The sequence below is a fragment of the Peromyscus eremicus genome, chromosome X (genome assembly GCF_949786415.1).
Source record: "Peromyscus eremicus chromosome X, PerEre_H2_v1, whole genome shotgun sequence".
NCBI classification, from domain to species: domain Eukaryota; kingdom Metazoa; phylum Chordata; class Mammalia; order Rodentia; family Cricetidae; genus Peromyscus; species Peromyscus eremicus.
Window position 1 is genome coordinate 35,312,388 of NC_081439.1, and position 25,618 is coordinate 35,338,005.

At 35.9% G+C, this 25,618-nt stretch overlaps 1 protein-coding gene across 2 annotated transcripts in view; it reads right to left on the minus strand.

Annotated features, from left to right (window-relative positions):
• Window positions 1-4,096: 4,096 nt before the first annotated feature.
• Window positions 4,097-25,618, minus strand: part of Prrg1 (proline rich and Gla domain 1) — a 110,670-nt gene continuing 89,148 nt past the window's right edge. For both annotated transcript variants that reach the window (XM_059250635.1, XM_059250636.1), the window contains exons 3-4: window positions 22,456-22,616; window positions 4,097-7,770 (exon numbers count right to left, since the gene is read on the minus strand). In XM_059250635.1, the coding sequence (XP_059106618.1) occupies window positions 7,285-7,770; window positions 22,456-22,616 (647 nt within the window). In that variant the 3' untranslated portion in view covers window positions 4,097-7,284. The remainder of the gene's footprint in view (window positions 7,771-22,455; window positions 22,617-25,618) is intronic.

A 25,618-nucleotide genomic window follows, 5' to 3' on the forward strand; every position in this document is an offset into this window, starting at 1 on the left:
ACTGAAAAAAAAAGAGTAAACTTGTCCATTCTTTTTAATTCTAATTAAATTGTCCACTTTAACAGAATAAGAACCCCAATCTAGGAGTCCACCTAGAGTCTGTATCTTTAACCAAGAATATATTGCTCCATTTTTACTGTTCTTAACACTTAAAGAATAAATTGTATACTATGCCCAGAAGACAGTAATCTCACAAAGGAGGGGAACAATACCTGTGTTATTCTTCATGGAGTTTTCAACACTGTATTACTGCCACATAAGTTTCTTGTAAATACATTCTTTATTATTATGCATTAAATAAATATTTTATATTAGTTAATTATATATTCATTAGTTTACCAGTGGCACTTAAGGACATTTTGGCTGAGAAAATTTAGGAGGATCAAAATTTTACTGTAGTTTGTTTTATTTTTATGTGCATATGTGGGTGGTATGTGAACACGAATTCAGGTGCCCATGGAGTCCAGAAATGGTGTTGGATGTCCTAGAGCTGGAGTTCTGGGCAGTTGAGCCACTTGATGTGGGTGCTGGGAACAAAACCAGGGTTCTCTGCTAGAAGAAAGTCAACTCTCCAGTCCTAGGATCAAAATTTTAAATGCACAACATTTTAAAATAATCATGGGTTAGTTCTCTTTCACTCTTAATCATTATAGACCATTCTGTGGAAGTTTAATATCTATCCTGATGATTTTTCTCTCATACATGCATTTAAATTGATGTAGAAAAAGAATGAATTCAATCACATCCCAAAGACCCTACCTAAGATCATTTTGGCCATTAGGGTTTCAACATATATACTTTGAGGAGACATGAACAGTAACAATCGAACAACTTTGGATAGAGGTGACCTAAATCATGCTCAGAATCTTCTGCCCAGACTATCCAGTCAGCCTTTTATTGAGATAATGGAAGAAAAGCTCATTCAGACTACTTTTGCCATTACTATTAATTATTTTTTCCTAAAACAAAACCAAACTTGATCTAGCATTCAATTATACTTGTTTATCAGAACATTCTAAATATTCAAACGTATGAGGAAAATATACACCCTTAGCACTGGGATTTTTCATCAATGACTTTATATCTTCTAGGCTTGCATTTTTATCACGCATACACTATGCCTTCTGCATTTAAATGTCTTAACTGCTCTAGCTACATTTACTGGAATAAGCTTTTGTAGGGTTTTTTTTTTTTTAATCATCTTGTGTAGTATTATCTGTACTTAACCCAACCAGAAACCTTCCAAAAGTTTAACTGCTGTGCCTGATTCTTACACTGTCATTCTGTCAGGCATGCATATTTTTTCAGATGCTATTTAAGTCTGCAAGACACTCGAGTTAGTATTATGTAAATAAAACTTTTACAGAATTATCAGGATTTCTGGAGGGGAATCTTCTATTCTAAGTACTCATGCAACAGACATATTCCGTTATTTGTTTCAATTTATTCAGTTAGTCTAACAGTGGTGAAAAATGGGCATAGCTGTACATGCAGTCCCAGGATGTGAGAGGTAGTGGCAGGAATTCATGGTAATCTTCAACTATAAGTAAGTTCCAGGTCAACCTGTATGTGTTAGGTTAGCTAGAGTTCTCTAGAGAAGCAGTGTTGATAGACTGAATATATAAAGGGGATTTACTAGAGTGTCTTTTGGGCAGTGGTCTCACTTGTCCAACAATGGCTGTCTCCTAACAGAATGGAAAAGCTGCCATGAAATGTTTGGTTAGTGCAGCTATTATTTTCTATGAAGTAGTGTATTCTCTGACCAACAATCTAAATAGCTGTCATTAAATTGATCAGTAGATCAATTTAAACATTTGGCTTCTGTTCCAAGAATCATCAAGTAGTCTTTCAGTCCATGAGGCTGAATGTCATAGCTAGTCTTCAATCTTTGTTGGAATCCTGAAGAAGTAGGTTCTAATACCAGCGAAGTAATGCTTCAGCAGAAGGATAGATGAACTTGGCAGAGAGACAGTAAGCAGTCAAAAAGCTTCCTTTTTCTATGTCCTTTTAATGTAGGCTGCCACCACAAGTTGTAGCCCAGAATTAGGGTGGGTCTTCTGACCTCAAATGATCTATCAAGAAAAATTCTTCAGAGGTGTGCCCACCTGCTTTAGTTTAAGTTGATTCCAGATGTAGTCAAGTTGATAACCAGGATTAGACATCACACTGCCTAATGAAAAATGTCTCAGAACCCACCAGTGTTGGGTAAAGTGACATGCAAGAAAGGCATTACTTAATTTATCTCTGTATAACCCAGCCACTCTGGGGCAATGATGAGAATGCTCACCCAGCCCCACTCCTAGATGTGGTTTTTCACTGTTCAACCAGTTCAAGCAGGGCTGTATTTTGTGTGCTACATCTACTGCTCAAGTTGGCTTTCTGCTTTTAGTCTTCATAGTCCATAGCTTTTGGGTTTCATCTGCTCTGCAATCTAGTACTTCCTCCCTAATAGCTGTTTACTCTCTCTTGACATTTGTGGAAGTTTATTTATCATGTCTAACTTAGTAGTAGAGCATGTATAAGGTCCACACGGTTCTATCCCCAGCACAAACACAAGCAACCAAACAACCATAATAATTACAGCTAAAATATAAACATTAAGAACATTAGCTGAAAAACTGATGAATTTGATGAACTGATAGCATAACAAAATGAGGCCCTTGCTTTTAAACACTTCATGAATTTGGATAAATTAAATTGATTAAATACATCTCTTGCCTGAAAACAGCATTAGGGATGTAAAAACGCTCAAAGAAAATACAATTTTATGATAGACTTAAGAGTAGTGTGATTGTTAACTATTCCCCCTTAAGAACCTAGCTTTAGGGGTTGGGGATTTAGCTCAGGGTCCCTGGGTTTGGTCCTCAGCTGGGGGGGGGGGGAAACAAGATTTATTTACAAAAATGTTGGGGTATGCAAAAGTAGTATAGTAGTATCTCTCTTTGGTAAAATGTGATAAACTGTGCTAATATCATAGGTACTAAATTGAAGCTATTAAGTACTATGGTACACAAAAAGCTAGAGCAGTTACGTTGGCACATCAAAGTATATTTTTAAATAAAATATTGACAGCATGTATATTATTTATAAAACAGAAAACCAAGTTAAAATTGTGTGTGTGTGTGTGTGTGTGTGTGTGTATGTGTGTCAGAGAAAAGCTGGTGGATGGTGTCAGGATAGTAGTAAAGGAGCAGGCAAAAAACAGGTCTACGGAAGCTAAAAAAAGGACTATTTTGAAATTGTTGAGGCTGAGAAGCAAAAGGAGAAAGGGTGAATAGCAAGGATTGTCAGAAACCAAATCCACAAGATACCAATCCCAAAGCTAACCTGCAGATGAAAGTCTAAGAGGAGTTCTTAGATGTGCTCAAGTGACCAGTAAGTTAGTGAGTGAATGTGTGTGTGTGTGTGTGTGTGTGTGTGTGTGTGTGTGTGTGTGTGTGTAGAGCGAGAGCCCAGTGTTATGGATAAGAGGAAGTCTTCTCGGGTATCAAAGTATCAAAACATGATTCATGGTTGCCATAATCAAGCTGAAAGATTTTTTCCAGAAATGAAATATATACTTAGAATTAATATTTAAAATTTCACCCCAAATATAAATAACTTAAAATTTTATAGCAGAAAATTCAAATCATATCTACAATGCTTCCTTTACACTATTGGTATCAGTCTTTGCTATCTTAAGTTAGCTACACTTGGGGAAATGTCATGTGGTCATAACATTTTAATAATGTGTTATTTTTTTTTCTCATGGTAAATGTCAAAAGCAACTTATTTTAAGCAGGAAAAAGCCAACATTTTGATATCTGTAGACATCATTCTCTATTCCAATGGATTGACAAAGTACATAATAGCAAGGATCTCATTCCATTCACATGAAGCAGGTGTTTCCATTTCTTTTGGTTGTTTAGAAAGTTTTTAATACTGAGAAAACTCTGGGGTGTTCTCTAGGTTATTCCTGATTTCTCTACAGTGATATTATGCAAATTCATAAGAAAAATATAATAATTTTACCTAATTAAAATGTAATTTATAATAGTATATGCAATATTTTTACCACCTAATCACATGATTAATATAAGACAGAAAAAATAATCCCTTGGGTTTACAAATAGCTTTATTTAGCATACTAAAAACACAGAAACATAAGAAAATCGTATCTAGTATAAACATAAAAAGTTAAATATCATAATTTAATGTAAACCAAGCATTTGAAAATGTGAAGTATTGTCATAAAATACGTGCTATTTACATAGAACTAAGTTAAAACTACCTCTGTAGTTATTGGATCAGATCAATCAGTCTTGAAGTTTTCATTAGCAATTAACAAATACAACATCTGCATTTTGCTTGGTCAACAGGAAAAGAAGCAATCATTTCATTTATTTAGAACATACAGAATTTACTATGACATTTAGAGCAGAGAAGCATAAATTGCCAGTTCAAGGATTCCAGGCACAAGCACTGCAGGTTGAGGCTTGAAAATCATTCTACTCAAGGAACCATGAGCAGATCCTTCTATTTAAATATAAACCATTTAATTCCATTTACTTACTGCTTAGAAAGGTATTAATTATATTCTGCAAAAATAAATCTTCATTAAAAATGATCAAAGGCAAATGCAGTATCAATCAAGTAGGAAAGGCAAAGCATAAAAATATATATTATTCCAGATAAGCCCCTTAATTATAATAAATGTTATGAAACTCACACTTTACAAAACCAGAAGGGACAGGAAAGGAGATTTTCAAAGTATGAAACCTAAACTGTACTCAAACACAACAAAAAATGTAAAATAAAATTTCATGAAGACAGTAATTTGATTATTCTCTCATTATCATGGAAAAGCTGCCATGAAATTTTTGGTTAGTGCAGCTATTATTTACTATGAAGTAGTATATTCTCTGACCAACAATCTAAATAGCTGTCATTAAATTGATCAGTAGATCAATTTAAACATTTGGCTTCTGTTCCAAGAATCATCACTTATTCTTATACTTCAGTGCAGGAAGTATTAAATCCAATATTCAGAATTCAAAATGTGAAATCACATTACAAAAACAAAAACCTAACTTAGTGACAGGATGTCCTATTTTTTTTGTCTAATCCTGTTGATCTTAAAATTTTGGTTTTTGGATCACCCTTTACTTTCTTGGGGAACTCTAGATTCCAAAGAACTTTATTTTTAGTTTTATATCTATAACTATTTAGCATGTTAGAAATGAACTGAAAAAATTAAAAGACTAGCTCACCTAAAAATTTAAAAAAAGTCAATAAGAATGAATACATTTTTATGAAAAATAGTTATATTTTCTTTTTTAAAAAGATGTGTGGAAAGACTGTATTGTTTTCCATTGTTCAACTCTGTTTTGAGAGAATTCGAATAAAGAGAGAAATAACGTCTTCAGATAGGATGAAAATATTTTGATTACACAGATCCCCTGGAAGGCTGTCAGGAACTCCCAGGGTCTGTGGGCCACAATTTGAAAATTATTGGTCTCATCTAAAGCCTAATATTAGTGTCTCATACACACACACACACACACACACACACACACACACACACACACACAGACACAAATATCCCCACAAAATAGCCTAAATTTTCAGTTATAAACAACACATATCTCCTCGTCCACACTGAATCAAACATCTCTAACTTCAGATTTAATTAGAAAGGAAAGATTATATAGTCAGAAAAAATTCAAAGCAATATTTTTGTGCTAAGACCATTATCAAGATATAATATTTTTCATCTATCAGACCTAAAACTAATTCATGTACTTTGGTGTAATTTCCAGCATTTATTCATCCTATGCTGCATTGGCAATTGTACTTAAATTGGCACAGCTTTTGTACAGTCCAGATTATGTCAGAAGGTAAATAATATCCTGTACATTCAGATTAGGAAAATATTAGCTATTTATGGAGAAGACTGCTCTATTTCTCAATATGTGAAAGCTCTGATCAATTCTAGGGAAACACTGAAATGTCCCCTTGGAGCACAATATTAATATTAGCGTCTTAATAGTTGAATAGTTCTTCACATTGCACAAATTACTTGTACATATACCGTTTCATTTGACTGTTTTTATTCTTCTGAAATAGTTTATTTTGGCAGTTCATTCACAACCTGCTCCCTCTACTCAAAAGGAAAGAAATAAAACTACTGCAGCTAAAAAAAAAAAAGATGAGTATAAAACAAAACAGCAACACTAATGAGATCCATGTGGGACTAAACTAGATTTAGTGTGCACCAACTATAGCAGATACTGTGTAATCACCTTCCATCAACACAGGATCAATTCAAAAATCACAGCTTATAACTGAATGGAAAATTGTGTACTAATAATTTTTAGAGTAAGATTTCAGCCTGTATAAAACATTAAGAAAATATATCAAAAAATTGGTTTTAGCTAAACTCTTGAGCACATGAAGAGTATATGATAGCAATGAGAAAATACAAATTAGTGTAAAAGAAAAAATATTACCCAACACAATGAGCAAAGGGGTAGTCAGAATCTACTCCCTGTCACTAACACATACATTATTCCATTACCTAGAAATTCCTACAAACAAGATATTAATATGACTAGCATGTAACACTCAAAGATGCTTTTAACGGGACAGTGAGTGGTACTTAGCCAAGAAGAAAAACCCTAGTACAAAATGAGCTAAATGCTGCTAATGACTAATGATTTCCTTGTTATACTCTACAATCAGTCTGTCTCTCTCTGTGAGATGTTTCTAAAACTGAGAATGAATCCATGTATATTTTTTCCTTTGAAGAAAGAAATGGGAGGTTAACCGATGTCTATAATAGTTAGAAAACATTGCATGTTGCTGAGTATCACATAAACTGTTGGTGCCCACCCTGTCCTTTTCAATTTTGGGGAGTAATGCTGTCTTTATGGGTGGTATGGTGGAAGTTAGTTAATTTTACAAGAGTTATACACATACTGGATGATGCACATGTCGCTATATGCATATATATGTATATACACATACATACATATACATATTTGTACAGACAAGTGTATGTTATCACAGCACATAAAGACCTTCACTGGCATGTCTTTCCTTCATGTTTCCTCTTGTAAAAATGAATGTGGATAATACTTTTATAATAAGAAACAAAACTAAAGATAAATCAACCAGTAAATGTGAAGTGGTATGCTGTAAGAGTCTAATAAGATAAGTCAATGCACATTTATGTAGTGGTAAAGTGCTAGAAATTTCTTCCATTAGTATTTTAGAAATGATTAGAGTAAAAAGAGGTTTGCAGCTTCATTTGATGGTGGTGACCACAGGCACCATAGCAATGGCACTAGCTGAGCTGGAGTTAATTATGTCTTCATATTCTGGTGGTGGGTCTAAATGAGGTTCTGTTTCACTTCTTCTCAAGTTCATCTGGCCAGTGGCTTCCTCATAGGTCGGTGGGGGATCACAGTTGGAAAGGCGAGTGGAGACAGAATCTGAGCGCCCAACAACGTATTCCAAAAAGCCTGGAGACAATCCACTGTTATCGAAGACTTCATCTGGTGGAGGAGGTGGAGTAATAATGTTAAGATGTTGAGGAAAAGGAATGTGGCTTTCAGTTACTGTTTGTCTCCGAGTTTTGTTTCTTAGAAAGCATCTCCAGATTAAGAAGATCACAAGGAGAATAATGAAGAGGCCAAAGATTAATGGAAAAGTAAGATAAAATTGAAACCAGTCACTTCCTCTGTTGGTCTCTCCTTGTTGTGCTTTTGTGTAGGTGCTCCAAAACTCTTTCTGAAAATACAAAACAAAATAAATAGGAAAAAAATCAGTATGGTCAAAACATGGTGAGTATGAACAAATTCCTGTGTTCTCATATTGACAAAAACCCAGAATCAGATGTGCTGGTTCAAGTGACAAAGCCTTATTTTACATTCCATCAAATAACAAATATAGAAGCCTCTCATTAGAATGGAGTTATTCCCAAAGAAACTGATTATCATTTGAAAACATCATTAATTTGTTGTATTTAATAAACTTAACTACCAAGTATCATAGCTTATAGATAAGTACACTGAAGTTTCAGGTCTCTTATGGTTGCATGGCTGACAAAGGTAATGAAGAGCTGCAGCTTTTAATATTGTATACTTTTGGTATAATTGGTCAATTTTACAACTACTAATTTTCATTACATAAAATGACATTTACAATACAGATTTTAAACTAAACAGCTAAAAGAGAAACAAATTACTTGCAATTTTATCACAAAGACATTAAACATTATTAATATTTTGGTATCTATCATGCAAAAATACTTTGAGTCTGTTCAGAGTAAGTTTTCTTATATCTTCATGTGAAATTTTTATCATCTTCCTAGTCCCTTAGATTATCACATCCTGTTTCTGCTTTATCAATGAATATAAATGTGTAAATATGATTTTGAGAAATTACCTGTCACCTTAGATAAAAACAATAAAATGTGGGGTTGGGGATTTAGCTCAGTGGTAGAGCGCTTGCCTAGCAAGCGCAAGGCCCTGGGTTCAGTCCTCAGCTCTGGAAAAAAAAAAAAAAGAAAAAAAAAGAAAAAACAATAAAATATGTTTCTAAAATATGAAAATGATTTGGAGAGCTAGCTCAATGGTTAAGAGCATTCGGTACTCTTGCAGCAGACCTGGGTTCATTTCTCAGCAGCCATATGGTGGCTCACATCCATATGGTGGCTCACAACCATTGGTAACTCCAGTTCCAGTAGATTCAATTCCCTTTTCTGGTCTCCATGAGCACATTAGATATTCATGTAGGAAAAAAAAATCCGCGCACTTAAAATATACATGACTAAAAGTTAAGCAAGAAAGAAAAGAGAAGGAAAATGAGTCATTTTTACATATACAGCTTGCATAATTCAATTTCTTGTTTCTTCAATATGATGGGAGCTTAAAATCCAATGACTAATACTCTTGTTTGATTTAGAAAAGTTAAAGAAAAACAAACTTTTATTTTGAAAAAAGAAAAGAAACTTTTAGGCAAAAGCAGATTTGTTAAACCTATTTTTTTTATTTTATATATAGTAAGAGTTTTTCCATACAATCAATAGTGTATTGTTGTATTGTTTATCATACCTATCTTGCAAGTGAGGAAAGGGAGGCCCACAGTGGATACATAGTATTAAACTTTTAATTTGTAAATTTGAGCTGGAATTTCAACTAGGAGGCCTGGAACCAGAGCAAACTAAGAAGCAGTCTGTGTTAACATGACATAACATAAACCAATTTGGCCATCTGTTGGAAAATTAAATGTTTCTTTTATATTTATTGTATAATTAAGAGTCAGCCAACATATTTTACAGATAAAATATTCTCAATTAATGCAACGATGATATAAATATAAAGGTACCGGCAAATTATTTTCTGGGATGTGGAATTATTTTGTCCTTGAGTCCAGTTCAGAGAAAGAAAGAATTACTAAAGGTAATTTATATTTTTCTGTTTGTTTTGTTTTGCATTGCTGGAGACTGAACTCAGGGCCTTGCACATACTAGACAAGTACTATACCAATGAACTACAACCCTAGTCAGGGAAATTCATAATTTTAGAGCAGGCTAAAATTATTCAAAAGGCAAATATATTCTAAAGCTATCAGAGAGGTTGGAAAATCATTCCAAAGAGAAGAGGACCATGGGGGAAGCATCTTATTATGGAAGGGAAATTACAGAGGAGAATTCAATAGGATAACGATTCTTTGAAAGAATATTTGACTCTCTTTAAATATGTGATTTTCTATTTAAATTTCCTCACTGCCACTTATGAATAGGATCTGAGTGATTCAAGCAGGCCTTAACAGCTCTACAAATAATTGGAAAGAGTAGAACTGCTTACGTTTTTTAAGATTAAAAAATATTTATGTATATGTGTGAATGCATGTCATATGTGGAGACTAGAGATCATGTTGCAATCCATGCAGATGAGGTTACAGTCAATTCAACTGCCTAACATTGGTGCCAGCCCCATAACTGTTCATGTTTTACCTTCTTTGATTATTTAGCTCAGAACCCATCTGGGAAGGCAGAGAAGTGGGTGATTTCCCAGTTCGTTTGAACTGCTGAGGATAGCTTAAAAGTATTTACTACAATTCTTTCTTGAAAAAGAAGCACATGTAAGGGGGTGGAGAGATGGCTCAGTAGTTAAGAATGTTTTCTTCATGCGGAGTCCCCTTACAAGCAGGACAAATGAATAAAAGCAAGTATCTTGAAGGGACATGTTTCTTATATCTGATGTAGATGGATTGTGATTTATTGCTTGAAACTGGACATACTGTCACTGTCTCCAAATCACTGTTGATTTAACAAGGAAGGAATAAAATGGCTATTTGATAATGTCACAGTTTAAATCTGAACTATTTCCTAATGGCTAATACTTTAAATGTCTGTTTCTTAACTGTTATGATTTAGACCTTTTAGACCTTTAGTCAAGCTGGTTAGATTTAGAATCACCTAGGACACATTTTCAGGAAGGTATTTTCAGGGAGGTTTTTTTTTTTTTAATGGAAGAAAGGCCTACCCTGAATATGGAAAGCTAGGGTACTAGACTAAAGAAAAAAGAAAAAAAGAGGAAGTCAATTGAGTACCAACCAGCATTGAATATCTTTCCCTGTTTCCTGGCTATGCAATAAGACCAGCTTCCTAGTGATCCTGCCACCACAGATAGAATACTGTGGCCACCATGCCTTCCCCATACAAATTTTAAGGTAAAATAAACCATTTCTTCCCCAAGTAGTTTTTTGTCAGGTATTTAATAGCAGCACCAAGACAGTAACTAACACAGAAAAATGGTACCAAGAATTAGGCCAACTCCTGTCATAAATCTGACCATATGATAGTTTATGGGAAAAAAATTATGGCAAGAATGTAGAAGAGTTTGCAGTTGTGGGCTAGATAGACAAACCTTACCATGCTATAAGCAGAGATTAGTGGGCCATGAAGCTGAAATCTATAAAATCATACACCAAAATAAAATAATAATAAGGACAGGGGAGGCCCAGTACACAGGTTTCAGAGTGGAACAAGGATGCCACTGAGAAGTTAGATTCTGGCTACTTGTACTACACTCTGGCAGAGTCATGTAGCATTTTACCAGTGTCCTGAAAATTTGTGTGAGGCTGAACGTAAAAGTAATGGAGGTTATTTAGTGGAAGAAATTTTGGGAGATAATCTAACATTCAAGCTGTGACATAGTTACTGCTAATTGCTCTTATTCAGATTTCCAGTGAAAGAGAGAACAGCAAAATACATGCTTTGGGGAAGAAAGGAACAAATCAGAGTATGAACAAGTTATGGGAACTTAGAACCAAGTTGCAATCATAGGGTGTGCAGAAAGCAGCTAAAGAGAAACCCTACTGCTCAGCACTGGAACAATAGGAAAGGTACCCTGAAGGAGAGACCCCATCCATAAGAACTGACTGTTTATAAAATGCAAATCCAGTCAGGTGTATTGGCACATGTCTTTGATTCCAGCACATGGGAGGTAGAGGCAGGTGGATCTCTGTAAGTTCAAGGCCAGGCCTGGTCTACATACTGAGTTCTAGGCCAGCCAGGGATACAGTGACCCATCTTAATAATGCAAATTTACTTGGAGAGAGCGCCAGAGACAGAACATTACTTGAAGGGTTCTCTGCTCTAAAACCTAGGGATATATTTTCCCAGATTCAGAGACTGTCTTGGACTATGTTTAATCTGCTGAGTGGAACTTTTCAACAATCTTTAAACTGTGAAGGCAATGGGAACTTCTGAAATTGGAATTTGGTATTATAAGCTAGCCATATGCCTTTGAGAGTTAGGGGTGGAATGTTATACTTTAAAGTGATATGTTTAGCAACCAAGTTAACATTTGGTAGAGTTGCAGTAATTAGCTAAAAAGATTTATTATTTATTAATTAATTTATTTAATATTATGTGTATGAGTTCTTTGCCTACATGCATGTATATGTACCACATGCATGCCTGTTGCCCACAAAGGCCAAAGAGGGCATTCGATCTACTGGAAATGGAGTTATAAAGGTTGTGAACCACGATATGAGTGCTGGGAACCAAACCCAGGTCCTCTGCAAGGGAAACAAGAGCTCTTAACCACTGAGCCAACTCTCTAGGCTCCATGGTAGTCAATTTCAATTACTGACTTGACTGGATTTATAATCACCTAGGAGACACAACCTTTGGGTGTATCTGTAAGGCCTCTTCTAGAGAGATTTCACTGGGGTGCAAAGAACCACCCTGGATGTGGATGGTATCATTTCATGGGCTGGGGTCTGGGACTGAATAAAAAGAGAAAAGGACAGACTCAGGTTAAGCATTCATCTCTCTGCTTCCTGACTGTGGAGGCAATGTATTCAGATACTTCATGCTTCCACCACTACCACCACTACCACCACCACCTCCACCACCACCACCATGCTTTATCATCAAACTGTGAGACAAAACAAACCCTTTCTTAACTTTTTTCTTGTAACTTTATTTTGTTGTTGTTATTGTTTTTGTTTTAAGAGACAGGGTCTCAGTATGTTGCTCTGGCTACCCTGTAACTCACTCTGTAGATCTCTGTAGGCCTTAAACTCAGAGATCCGCCTACCTCTGACTCCTGAGTGCTATGATTAAAGGTGTGTACCACTATGCCAAGCTTGTTAGGTTGCAGTGATAAGACAGTAACTATTATACCAGCCAATGGTATGTCTGAAAGATTGTGGAACATTTCAGGAAGTGGGTCATTCGGAATGGGCCTTTGAAACTTATACCAAGTCCCTTTACCTGGTATGTTGTGTTGTGAAAAGCCTCCACTATAAAGCTTACACTGAGCTCTTCTACCAGGTATTTCTTTCCCTGACAAACTGAAATCTGAAACCATACGCCAAAATGAATTTTCCTCTTTTAAATAATTTTTATCTGGTATTTTTTGTCATTTCCATGGAAAAGTAACTCACACAGGTAAGTAGCCACGTGTCTACCATACTTCTAAGGACTAGAGAATGAAATTCAACAGTATCATCTTAGGCTAAATGTATGTAGTACATTGTTTTTCTTTCTGTCAGATAATACCTACACTATAGAAATCATCTGCGCACATCATAGTGATAAAACAGTTGTACACTGAGAATTATTTGTCAGCACCAGGTAAATTTAGATACTGTTATAACTTACTATAAAATAGTATCAGTAAGGGGCTAAAAAGATGGCTCGGTGGTTAAGAGCACTTGCTGCTCTTGCAGAGGACTCACGTTAGGCTTCCAGCACCCACATGACAGTTAATAACTGTTTATAATAAAATGATTAAAAGTGTGCATGTTTAGTGTTTATATGTATGTATAAAACATAAATGGAAAGCAGAAATTTTCTAGTTGCTAATTCAATTGTTATTGAAGTATAATACATTTTCAGTGTTTGGTCCAGTATTTGCAAGAGGCCCTGACTACATAAGTGATTTAAGCACTCTTATTTTTCAGCATCCTAAGCTACCTCAAGGTATATCATGTTTGACAATCAGGGTGCTAAAGAGTACTTCACAAAAGTGATTTGTTAAGGTGTAGATTCTAATTCAGGAAGATGGGGCTTGAGAGTTTGCCTTACAAACAAACTGTGAGGCCAAATAGTTGATGCTAGGTCACAGACCACTCTCTGAATCATTATATGCAAAGCTGGCTTTCAACACTTGCCAACCAAGATGTCTCCCAGAGGTTAAGGCATTCAGTCTGATAGGGACCTACAGGATGATATTTCTAAAATTCTTTAGGTAAGTTGTACGTATAGAATAGCTAGAAAACCTCTATGCTAAAGCTCATGGTGAACTATTACTTTTATTTATGATGATATTAGTGGCTCTAATGTCCCTTTTGCTCATTTACTTCCCAACCTGACCATCCATTCCCATCTGTTTTAAGTTCAGATGACCAGGGTTAGCATTGCAACTTTTTGCTCTTTTTCAACTTAGGAAGAGCAAAGGTGGCAATCTATCTTCCTGTCAAGCAAAGCAATAGCTAAGGACTTTCCCTTTTAAATGTGCAGTGATCTTGTTAGTTGTAACACGAGAGACCTCCAGTGGTAAAATAATGGATGTGTACTCCATTTCCTAAAGCCTAAGTACCAGAAAGAAACCTAGAAGTGAGTGTAAAATGACATTGGCTGCCATGGTGATGGAAAATAAAGGAAATGCAATGTGCTGTGAATTATCTGATTTACATACACAATCTCCATAATGAAAAGGGATTAATATTTTTGTTATTCTGTTTTACATAGGAGGAAAATAGAGGCAGAGATTTTAAAGAATTTACCTAAGACTACTGAAGACATGTAGCTAAAGTGAAACTTTCACCCAGCAATCTGTAGATAAAGATTACTATAGCAAACTGTTCCTCTAAAACACAGAAACAAGAAGGATCCATTGAATTGACAGGTTTTTAAAATACAAATAGATGACTATTTTTCCTCATATGTACAAGGGAGCAATGTATTGACATTTTCATATGGAGGGTGAGAGAGAATGTAAATATGAATATAAAATATTATCCCGAGGCTCATGTATTGGAGGCTTGGTTGACAGCTTCTAGGAACTGGTTGGATCCTGAGGGCTCTGTCCTAATCCTTTGTTTGATTCAAAATATAATGACATTATTGGGAAGTGGTAAAACGCAGGTAGGTGGTCAGGCCCAGCTGTGGGAAATATGCTACTAGTGGTGTAATTTTGAAAGATTTACATCGCTCCCAGCTCCTCCTCTCTCTGCCCTCCACGCAGCCATATAGCCTCAGTAGGGCCTGGATCCTAATCCACTGGCCCCTCCCATAATGTAAGCAGACAGTTGTCATGCCCTTCCACTGTGACATTCTGCCTCACCTTAGTCCTAGAAACGTGAAGCCCACTGAATATAAACTAAATATGCAAGCCAAAAAAATTTTTTTCACCTTGAAATTGTTTTGCTCAGTTTTTTTGGTCATGGCATTGAAAAGCCTAAGACAGAAGTTTTCAAAACAAACAGCTAAAGAAAGACCAAGTTAGACTAAGAGTGGCAAAGGAGAAAGAATACTTTATGGAAACTTGATTAACACGGCTTGAGGGATGGCTCAGCAGTTAAGAGAACTGACTGCTCTTCTATAGGACTCAGGTTTAATTCCCAGCCTTATAAACATCTTTAACTCCAGTTTAGAGTATTCCATACCCTCTTCTTGCTTCCTCAAGCACCACATGCACATAGTACATAGAGATAAAACAAAAACAAAAATTATTGAACCAATCAAGATGTCCATCAACAGACGAATGGATAATGAAAATGTGATACATATAAAAAATGGTATTCAGCTTTACAGGAAGTCATGAAATGTGCAGGAAAATAAATGGGCCTGGAAAGTACAATATTAAGCAAGATGAGGCAAACTCAGAAAGAATGAAATAACAACAAAACAAAACCTGCATACTATATCTTATATGTAGATGCTAACCCTATAATGTGTATATGTATACATATAAAGAGGTCTAATTGTGGAGTAAAGTAAAAAAAAAAAAGAACAAAAAACAAACAAACAAAAATCCCAAAAAAACAGAAAAAGAAAACAGAAAGAAGACCAAGACAAAGTAATAATAGATAATGAGGAAAGATGAGGGGTGAGCAAAAGGATGTATAGTATATAAAAGAGGAAGAGACATGAAGCTACAAGGGAGCTAAGAGTAGCAGAGGATGTGGTGGGGGGAAGGCAAATCACTAAAACTTAACTTTGCTCAAAAATGTCATAATGATATTTAACACGTTGTATACTAATTTGAAAAATGACAAGAATGTGAGAAAAAGACTTGCAGGGAGGGGATAGGTAAAAGGAATGGAAGGGACATAAGAGAGTGAGGGTGATAGTAGTAATCAGAGTTACTTTATATATGCATTAAACTGTTAAGGAAAAAATTTAATAAAATATTTTTTAAAAAAGAGAATCACTGTACGTATTGTCTTAGCTACTTTTCTATTGCTGTGCTAAGATACCATAACCAAAGCAACTTATAGGAGAAACATTTTATTGGGGGCTTACAGTTTCAGAGGGTGAGTCCATGATCACAGCAGAGAGCATGGCAGCAGGCAAGCAGGCATGGCTTTGGAACAGTATCTTAGAGCTTACATCCTGACCCACAATCATGAGGCAGATGTGGGGGGCTGTTGTGGGATGTTCTGTATGTTGAAAATATGTGTTGCTCTCATTGGTTGATAAATAAAATGTTGATTGGCCAGTAGCCAGGCTGGAAGTATAGGCGGGGCAAGCAGACAAAGAGAATTCTGGGAAGAGGAAGGATGTGGTAATATTGTGTTCCCTAAAATATTGTGCACCCTAATAAACTTATCTGGGGTCAGAGAACAGAACAGCCACTAGATATAGAGGCTAGAAAATGGTGGTGCACACGCCTTTAATCCCAGCACTCCGAAGGCAGAGATCCATCTGGATCTCTGTGAGTTCAAAGCCATACTGAAACAGCCAAGCATGGTGACACATGCCTTTAATCCAAGGAAGTGATGGCAGGAAGCAGAAAGGTATATAAGGCGTGAGGACGAGAAACTAGAAGCTTTTGGCTGGTTAAGCTTTTAGGCTTTTGAGCAGCAGTTCAACTGAGATCCATTTGGATGAGGACTCAGAGGCTTCCAGTCTGAGGAAACAGGATCAGCTGAGGAATTGGCGAGGTGAGGTGGCTGTGGCTTGTTCTTGTTCTGTTTCTCTGATCTTCCAGCATTCACCCCAATACCTGGCTCCAGGTTTGCTTTTATTAATAAGACCTTTTAAGATTCATGCTGCAGAAGGACAGAGTCAGGAGTTGCCAGCCAGCCAGAGAGGAAGTAAGATGACAAGACAGAATTGAGAAAATGTACTGAAAGGGAAAAATCAGTAGCTGTCTTGAGAGATGCTTCCCCCTCCCCTCCTCCAAAGGTATTTGCTGACCAGTAGTTTTAGAAGTGATCAGAAGTTGAACTTAAGGCTGGGACAATAAATCTATGTATCTTGGACTTTGCAAAACAAGATATGGGGAGTAATGGACTCAACTGACCAGAAGTTGACCTTAGAGGAGTGTAGGACTGCAACAATAAATCTGAATGTATCAACAAAAACAAGACATGGGGAAGAAAAATTTATGTCTGTATAGATACCCTGAATCTTGTTAGCAATTAGTAACCTTATGCTTACCTCACCCCTAGCCCCCTCGTCCAATCCCAAACTGCATGTAAACTTTTCCTATATAAACCCCTTAAAGTGAGTGCTGGGGGCCCTTCTCCTCCACCCATTGTGTCAGATGTTGGATGGCAGACCAAGCTTCTTTGTTTTTTAAAATAAAAATCTCTGTGTGCTTGCCTGGGATAATGGCTCTGTGGTGGTCTCACTTGGGGGTCTTGTGACCTGGGCACAACAGTACCAAGCCACTACGTGGCTAAACATAGATAAGAATTATGGGTTAATTTAAGTGTAAGAGCTAATAAGTAATAAGCCTGAGCTAATGGCCAAGCAGTTATAATTAATATAAACTTCTGAGTGATTATTTTATAAGCTGGCTGCGGGAGTGCAGGGGCTTGGCAGGATCCAAGAAAAACTTCTGGCTACAGGGGAGGGGTGTTAGCTAACTGGGAGTGGCATGGGCTTTTGAAACTTCAAAGCCTATCTCCAGTAACATACCTCTTCCAACAAGACCATACTTCCTAATCCTTCCCAAACAGTTCTACCAACTACAGAACGAGCATTCAAATATTTGAGACCACAGAGGCCATTCTCTTGGCCTCTTAGAGTCCAGGTGGATTGTCAGGTTTTCAAATAGACATTTGAGAAACATCATGGTACTGATGTCTTGTGCCTGGATAATCTCACTAGAAAGAAAACAGAAAACATTGAGGGTACTTGCACATTTAAAGGAGGTATCCAGAAGAGCTGTTGGCCCCACCTTGACTATTACCTTATTAAAAAACTGATAAAGTACAGCCATAAAATGTGTAAGCTACTAAGTATCTAAACATGTTCACAGTTTATCTAATATTTAAACCAATTAGTTAGCTGGGGAATAATAACCTCAAGCTACCATTATAACTTTGAATTAATATTCAGTCATTTTTGTCTTACATGGTTTGATTATTTTTTTTTCACAAAGCCTATCTTAGAATTTACACACTGATTTCACCTGGCTAAGTAGAGAATAAAGTATGCCAGAAGATAGTTAATCAAAGGATATTAAAAATATTTATCTACTAGTTCCCCCCAAAATGTTCTTTGCAGTAGGAAATATTTTTTTTCTACACATGGCCAAGAGACAGATAATATGTGAATTTTTCTCTACACACCCAAAGATTATACTAAAATCAAAACCAGGCAGATACACTGAGAGTGAACAGCAGTGCAAAGTCAAGGTGAGAACAGCAGTTCTTCTGGGTGCCTCCTCTAAATGAGCAGGTGACCTGACTGTACTTGTAATATTCTGTTTTCTTTCTGGAGAGCTTTTCTAGGTACATCAGAACCATCTGTACAAATATGTTTCTCAAATGTCTATTTAAAAAACCCGGCAATCCACCTGGACTCGTATGGGAAGAGAGTGCATGCTCATTGTTCCCAACTCAACCCTGACATATCTACTTTTATGTGGAATAGGAATACCAAATTTTATATAGCATAACGTATTTTCTTCAGTGCTCTAGCCTAGTTGTGCTCATTGCAAGCATTTCCAAGTTAATGATAGCATCTTCACAACAGTTAAACTGCAGAACCTATAATTGTACCATCTCTTATTCATTACTACCAATTCATGGACAATCATATTGACTTGTCCCATTTGAAATATGCCTATTATTCTACAACCCCTCAGTTAGCACAGTAATTCAAGCCACATTATTTTTGCACCTGTACTGAACACAATGACTGATGGCTATCAATTTGACTGGCTAGAGAAAAGGATATAAAACTGGTAAAGTACACTTTGAGTTGTGTCTGTGAGAATTATTCCAAAAGTGATTGGCAAGCAGGTAAGCAAACAAGGTAAAAATGAGGTTATTTTAATATGAGAAGTACCATCTATTAGCACAGACATATCCACAGACAAATGCCCATGCATATACAATGAATAATTTTTAATTAAAAAGACAAACTTCACTTTCTCAAAATGTTGTCTTGCTGCAACAATGGCCTACATGCATCAGATTCCAGATTCTTCAGCCCTGCACTCCTACTTATAGCGTGGGATGGTTTTAAAAGCTTAATTGATCCCGCTTTTCTACAGATTCTAACTTCTTGAACTGTAACCAGTCGGAGGACAGATGAGGACCACTGGGGTTTGCTGGTTACCAGTCTAACTCCAGATTAAGCAAGAGACCCTTGTCACGAGGGATAAAGGCAGAGAGTGGCAGAGTAAGCTGTTTAATATCTCCCTCTGTTTTCTGCACACATGCACACATATCATACACATATACCACACACAGAGAGACATGCACACACATACATACAGTGAGATCCATATACCAGATATATTTATAGGCAGACAGACATATAGACAGACTGAGCATTAGTTCTTTGGACAGCATGATTAGGAAACAGATAGTGAATATAAATTACCAATATCAGGAATAAGAGATAGAAAATAATAATAGTCACTAACTTAGTTATGATTTATATTGATAATTAGATATATTTTTCACTTCTAAAAATGAGGTTCTCTCAGCAATAAGTGGTAAACTAGTTTTCAGATCACTGATCAAATTTGCCTGTTCTCCTCATCACTGACATAGAATGCAGTAACTCAGGGAACTGTTGTCTTTTCTCCCAGGGTTGATGTTGGTAGGGCAATCAAGGATCAAATTGCAATGAGCACAGAATTTATATGATAATGTAAGTAAGCAATACAGTATATGGTAGAATGCAGATAGCAAAGTTGTGAATGATGGCAAAAGCACCTGTTATTAATGGTTAGAGATGCTAAGCTCTTTTTAAGACGACGAGCTGTATTTTGAATACAATTTGTGACAAGTTTAAATATTTAAAAATAAAATCCCTTCAAGTAGAATGGAATAGCTGAAACATAAAAGCTAACACATTATGGGCTGGGGTAAACATGGTTTGTGGTAGACAATACGCCTAGTATGTGCAAGGCCCTGGGTTCCATGAGGAACAAGTGTTCAAATACATGAACCTGTGGGAGACATTTCTCATTTCAACCCACTTCAAACCAAAAACTTCGATGTCATGTTTCTATTCCCCAGCCCCATTCCCAATCCCTCCTCATCAACAACATACCACATAGATGCCACACTCACAACACAACATAGGATATGTGGAAGAGAAGGAAACCTAACAAAGCCAATGCAAAAGAAATATAGAAGTTGAGTATTGTTTCTAAAGCTATGAACTACTATTCAGAGTGAAGAAAATTTAAAATGTCATTCTAGCCTGCTATTTTAAAAAAAATATGTACATGTCAGAGATGGCTAAGTGAGTAAGGTACTTGCCACTAAGCTTGTTGACCTGAGCTCCAGCCACAGAACTCACATGATGTAAAAAGAGTACTGACTTGTTCAACTGTCCTCTGACCTACAAAATAATAAAGAGGAAACAAAGTTGAGTGGGCAGGGAAGGGAAAATGGATCTTGGAAAAGGTGGGGAAGGTAGGAAATAAGACTAGATTGTACAAAATTCTCAAAGAACTGATGAAGAAATGAAAAAATTTTACCTATGTGGAAAGGATAAATATACACTTGAGATGGTAGTGGTGATGTATTAATCATACATTCTCTGTTGCTGTGGCAAATACTTGAAAGGAACAGTATGAAGGAAGGAGATTAAATTTTGTTTATGGTTTAGGAGGTATCAGTGCATGGATGGTTGGATACATTGCTTTGAGTCTGAGGCAAGGCAGAATATCATGGTAAAAGGAACATGCAGTGGAGGTTATTCACCTTATGGTGGTCAGGCAGCAGAGAGACAGGAGGGGCCAGGAAGAAGCTATCCTTAAAAGGTGTACCATCAGTGGCCTATTTCTTCCACTGAGGCCCTACCTTCTAAAGTTTCCAGGAGGTAGAAACCAAGCTTTCAACACATGAGCCTGTGGGATCACTTAGTATTCAAACCATAACAAATGGTTTTGTTGTAAAGAGGCAACAAGTACATGGGTGAAGTTACTACTTACCATGGCAAGAGCAGATTATTTGGGAAGGAGTGCAAACTGAAAAAAAATCCCAATAAAAATACTGATAAAATACTTTTCTTATGCTAGACAATTTAATACTAAAGTTTACATGAAAAAAGCAGCCCATTGTCTCCTGGGTAGGTAAGAAGAGTTCACAAACTACTGTAGAATACCCTATCAAGGTAGAACTACTTTAATTTACATTAGCACACACAACATGTCTTCTGAAAGGAGAAAGATAAACTAGAACAGAAAATCCAAAAATAAATGAAATACATATGGAAACCAGGAGAAATAAATATAACTAAAGGAAATATATACCTAAGGATAATTAAAATGGCTATGGTGAAGAGGAGCTGCTTGTTGAATGGTGTTTGGACAATTGGACAGCCATGAAAAAAATCATGTCATTCTGTATATGACAATAACTGTAGGTAAAATCAGCAAAGCTGATGAAGATCAAGTTTGTTAATTTATAAGCAGATTTTGCTTTTGCTTTGGGCCCTTCTTTCTCTTATCTCTGGAGCCTTCTTTACCAAACAAAATATCAAATCCTCCTTCTTCCAAAAATGTATGTACTCACTGTTCCTGCAGCTTATTTGATGTCCCTATAGCACATTGTATGCCACTTATTTAGCATATAGTATTATTTTCTTGGTGCATAAGGCATGGATCTTTATACAACAGCTACCTCTGGTGTTGGAATTCCCAACTGTAGGGCAGACCTGTATAATTAACATCCTTGCTTTTGCTTTCCTAACCCTGCTCTCTTAATAGCTTGCAGTCAGAGTAAAGGAAAGGAAAGCAGTCTTGTAAAATGTGGAAGAAGAGACCAAAAGCATAGAGAACTAAAGAAATTTTCTCTGGTACGATACTTGGAACCAGGAATCTCAAGCACGCAAGGGAAGCATCCTACCACTGAGCTATAGCCCTAGCCCAGGAGAAATACAATATTGAAATACTCACAGTGTTCCTTACTTTCCTCATTCCTCTCTCTCTCATTAGGCACAGAAAAGTAAAGACAGCATCTACTTTCTGGATCAAAACCTTGTGTGAACTGCATGTCTTGCCACTATAATAATTTCTAGCTAAGCAGAGCACTGTAGAAATATGGCCCTCAAAGACAGACAAATGCAGAGGGAAGTAAATTTAGTTCTCTCGTATACACAACACTATTCAATAGATGTTACATGGAGATTACTTCAGTAACTTAGCTTTTAGTTGAAAGCAGTACATGTACTTTGGGAATAGAGAGTTCAAAAATACATCAAAAGGTAGGCAATTCTGTGAACATGTTTTAAGTTGCCAGCATACTTACAGTTTTTTCATGATTTTCAAAAGCCTCTCTGGCTTCTTCATATGTGCAGACTTCTTCTTTGCACTCACGCTCAATGTTGCCCTGTCTTATTTCTTCAAAAAGCCCATTGGCTCTTGGGTAGCGTTTTAATACTGAGTTGGCATTTTCTCCTGTGAGGAAAACTAAAAAGAGATACAATAATAAGCATAAAAAAGCAATAAGAAACTCATGTGGGAAGTCGATATATAAGAAGAAAGCTGCCAGATGTTCCTCAGAAGACACAGACATTATAAACATCTTTTAGTAAACCAGGAGTGAAATAATGTTTAACTTCAAACAAAAGTATTTGATAGCTTCTTCATAAAGGAATATGTGCTTTTAGTCACTGTGGCCCTGGGAAGGAACAGTAGCATAATTAACCATGTTATATTCAGACTTTAGCACATTCTTGACCACCTGGTTGTTTAAAAATAGTAATAATGATAGCACTACTTATATTCATTACTGTAAGTGGATACCCCAAGGCATTCTGCAACCAAACCAAAAGCCAGTCTCTGCCTACCTAAAAATAAATACAAGTCCAACTGACCCAGTAATATAAACCTAGAGAACCATTACTTAAAAAAAGACTTAACATGGTGAAAGTCTCATTATAGATCTTTCAAGTTTGTAAAGAAAAGGGATATATTCCAAAGAACTTTCTGAAATCAATGAAATATAAAAGATAATTTTATCTACACCACAGTCCCAAAAAACAGTAATAATAATTTCATTCTAAATATAGTGTAGCTATACTTCAAGGCATTCAATCTCATTTCATCATCATTAAAGAAATTTTTTTCCATGAATATCTTAAAAAATATTTAAAATGCACTTGTGAAACCCAGTAGAATAAATGAGTCACAGCAAGTGCAATACCACTCTGGGCTATACAGTGAGGGTAGATCTTGAAAGACAAACAAACAGTTGGTTGAGAATACAGTTCAATGGTAGTACACTTGCCTAGTGTGTCTATGGCTCTGGATTCAATCCCCAGCACTGCAATAAATGAATGAATGAATGAATGAATGAATGAATGAATGAATGACTCAATTTGAAAAAGCAAACACAGATTAGATCACAGCCATGCTTACCCTTATGGGGGATGCATTTACTTTTATATACAAGAACATTTAAGTTCTACTTTCTGTTTTTCTGAAAGTGTCTTACTTGCCTCGTATATAAATGCCATCATAATTTCTGTTAATGTAAAAATGTTAGACACTTTCTATTTTATAGACTTCTAACATGGCAAAAAGCATACTACAAGGGTTGAAAAGATGGTTCAGTGGTTAAGAGCACTTGATGCTCTTGTAGAGGATTAAAGTTCAGTCCCCAGCACTCACGTAATACCCCACAACTATCTGTAAGTCCAGTCCCAGAGGCTCCAACCTCCAACACCCTCTTCTGGTCTCTATGGACAACTGTGCACATGTGTATATACATATACATACACTAAATTATTATTATTATTATTATTATTATTATTATTATTATTATTATATTGAATTTTATTTTCTTCTTTTTGCACTAGGTCTTCATGACCTGGTTTATATTTTACATACATGATTCATTTCAATTCACATGCTAAATTTTAACTGACACAACTTGATCAGTATTTGAATTTCATAAAATGTAGTCTTCAAAATATAGTCACATAGCAAGGCTGAAAAGTTTTCCAAAACTGAACCTAGTCATATAATTATCTTCAACAGGTGCAGTCATATTGACAAAATGGATTATCTTTTTCAAGATAATTGATTCCTTGAAGCAAACATGGCAATTTTAAAATCACATCACTTCAAGCTACTCTCCCTTCCCTCTCCCCCTCTCCCTGCCTTTCCTCCTTGTCACAATACATTTTTAAAGTTGTATTTGTAATGAACTCCAGGCAATCCTCCAGTTACCACAGTCTGAGAATCACCACCATAATATCAGTTCCTCAGAAGACAAGTTCTGAATGTTTATGGAAAATTTGGATTAGCAGATTTAGACATATTTTACTGCGTGACTTTTAAGGTCTTTAAAATCTATTTAATATATACCTTATAATTCTCTTGAAAATGAATGTGTCTGGTATTGGTTTGACTATGGTATTCTTTTTCAAGATACATTTCACTGAATTTCAACATTTTAGCCACTGGTCATATTCATATCTTCTAAAATAACATAGATGTCTCCCTCAATTAATATAAGACAGTAACTGACTTTTACTGAAACATCTTTTTTCCAAGACATTTTTTTCCTTCTTCATCTGTTTGCCATGTAAGTGAATATGATTTTCTGGATCAACCTTCTCTCATAAACCAGTGTCCTGTGCTCAATGTACTACTCAGTAAGAATCAGAATTTGATCGAACACAATACATATGGTAATTCATTTTAAAATATGTTTTTCTGAGCATAAATCAAATAATCAAGAATAAGAGATTTTGAACTTTCAACAGGAAAAAAAGCAAAATATCATGAAGAGGAAACTATCTTCTCATATGCTAGCTAAATGGAAAATGAGCATTAAGAAAAGTAGCTAACTCATAAAAGTAGAAAGCAAAGTAACTGAAAGGTGATATATCAGGACACAAACTTCTAATCCCAGACTAATCAAATTACCAGGAGCATTCCACATAAACATCTCTTACGTATTTCCTCTACCAAGAAGCAAGGTAATATAATACTATGAACTCTAGATGTTGGCAAGTAATCTTTATCTCCTTGCCAAATCTACTTAATTAGAAGATACTACATGAAGTAAAAATTTAACCAATTTCGAAAAAAGAATAGTATCAGAGATAAGTTTTATCTTCTATGTATCAGGGAAGAAGAAATGAGAACTGAGCATTCGACAGTATTTTAAAAAGTAGTTTAGAAATCTAATAGACTCTGCATAATGATAAAGAATTAGGGGGCTTATGAGATATTCATCAGGTGCTTGCCAGCAAGCCTATCAACCTAATTCTGATCCCTGGAATCCACAGTGGGAGGTGACAACCTTCAAATCTACACCCCATAGACCATGTATGCACACATGCATGCTCATGCACTCATACACACACATACAAATAATTTTAGTTGTTTTTTTTAATAGAGTAGAATATGGCAACTATGACTTATAGGATGAAGTCACATTATCTCTTTTTTTGTATTGT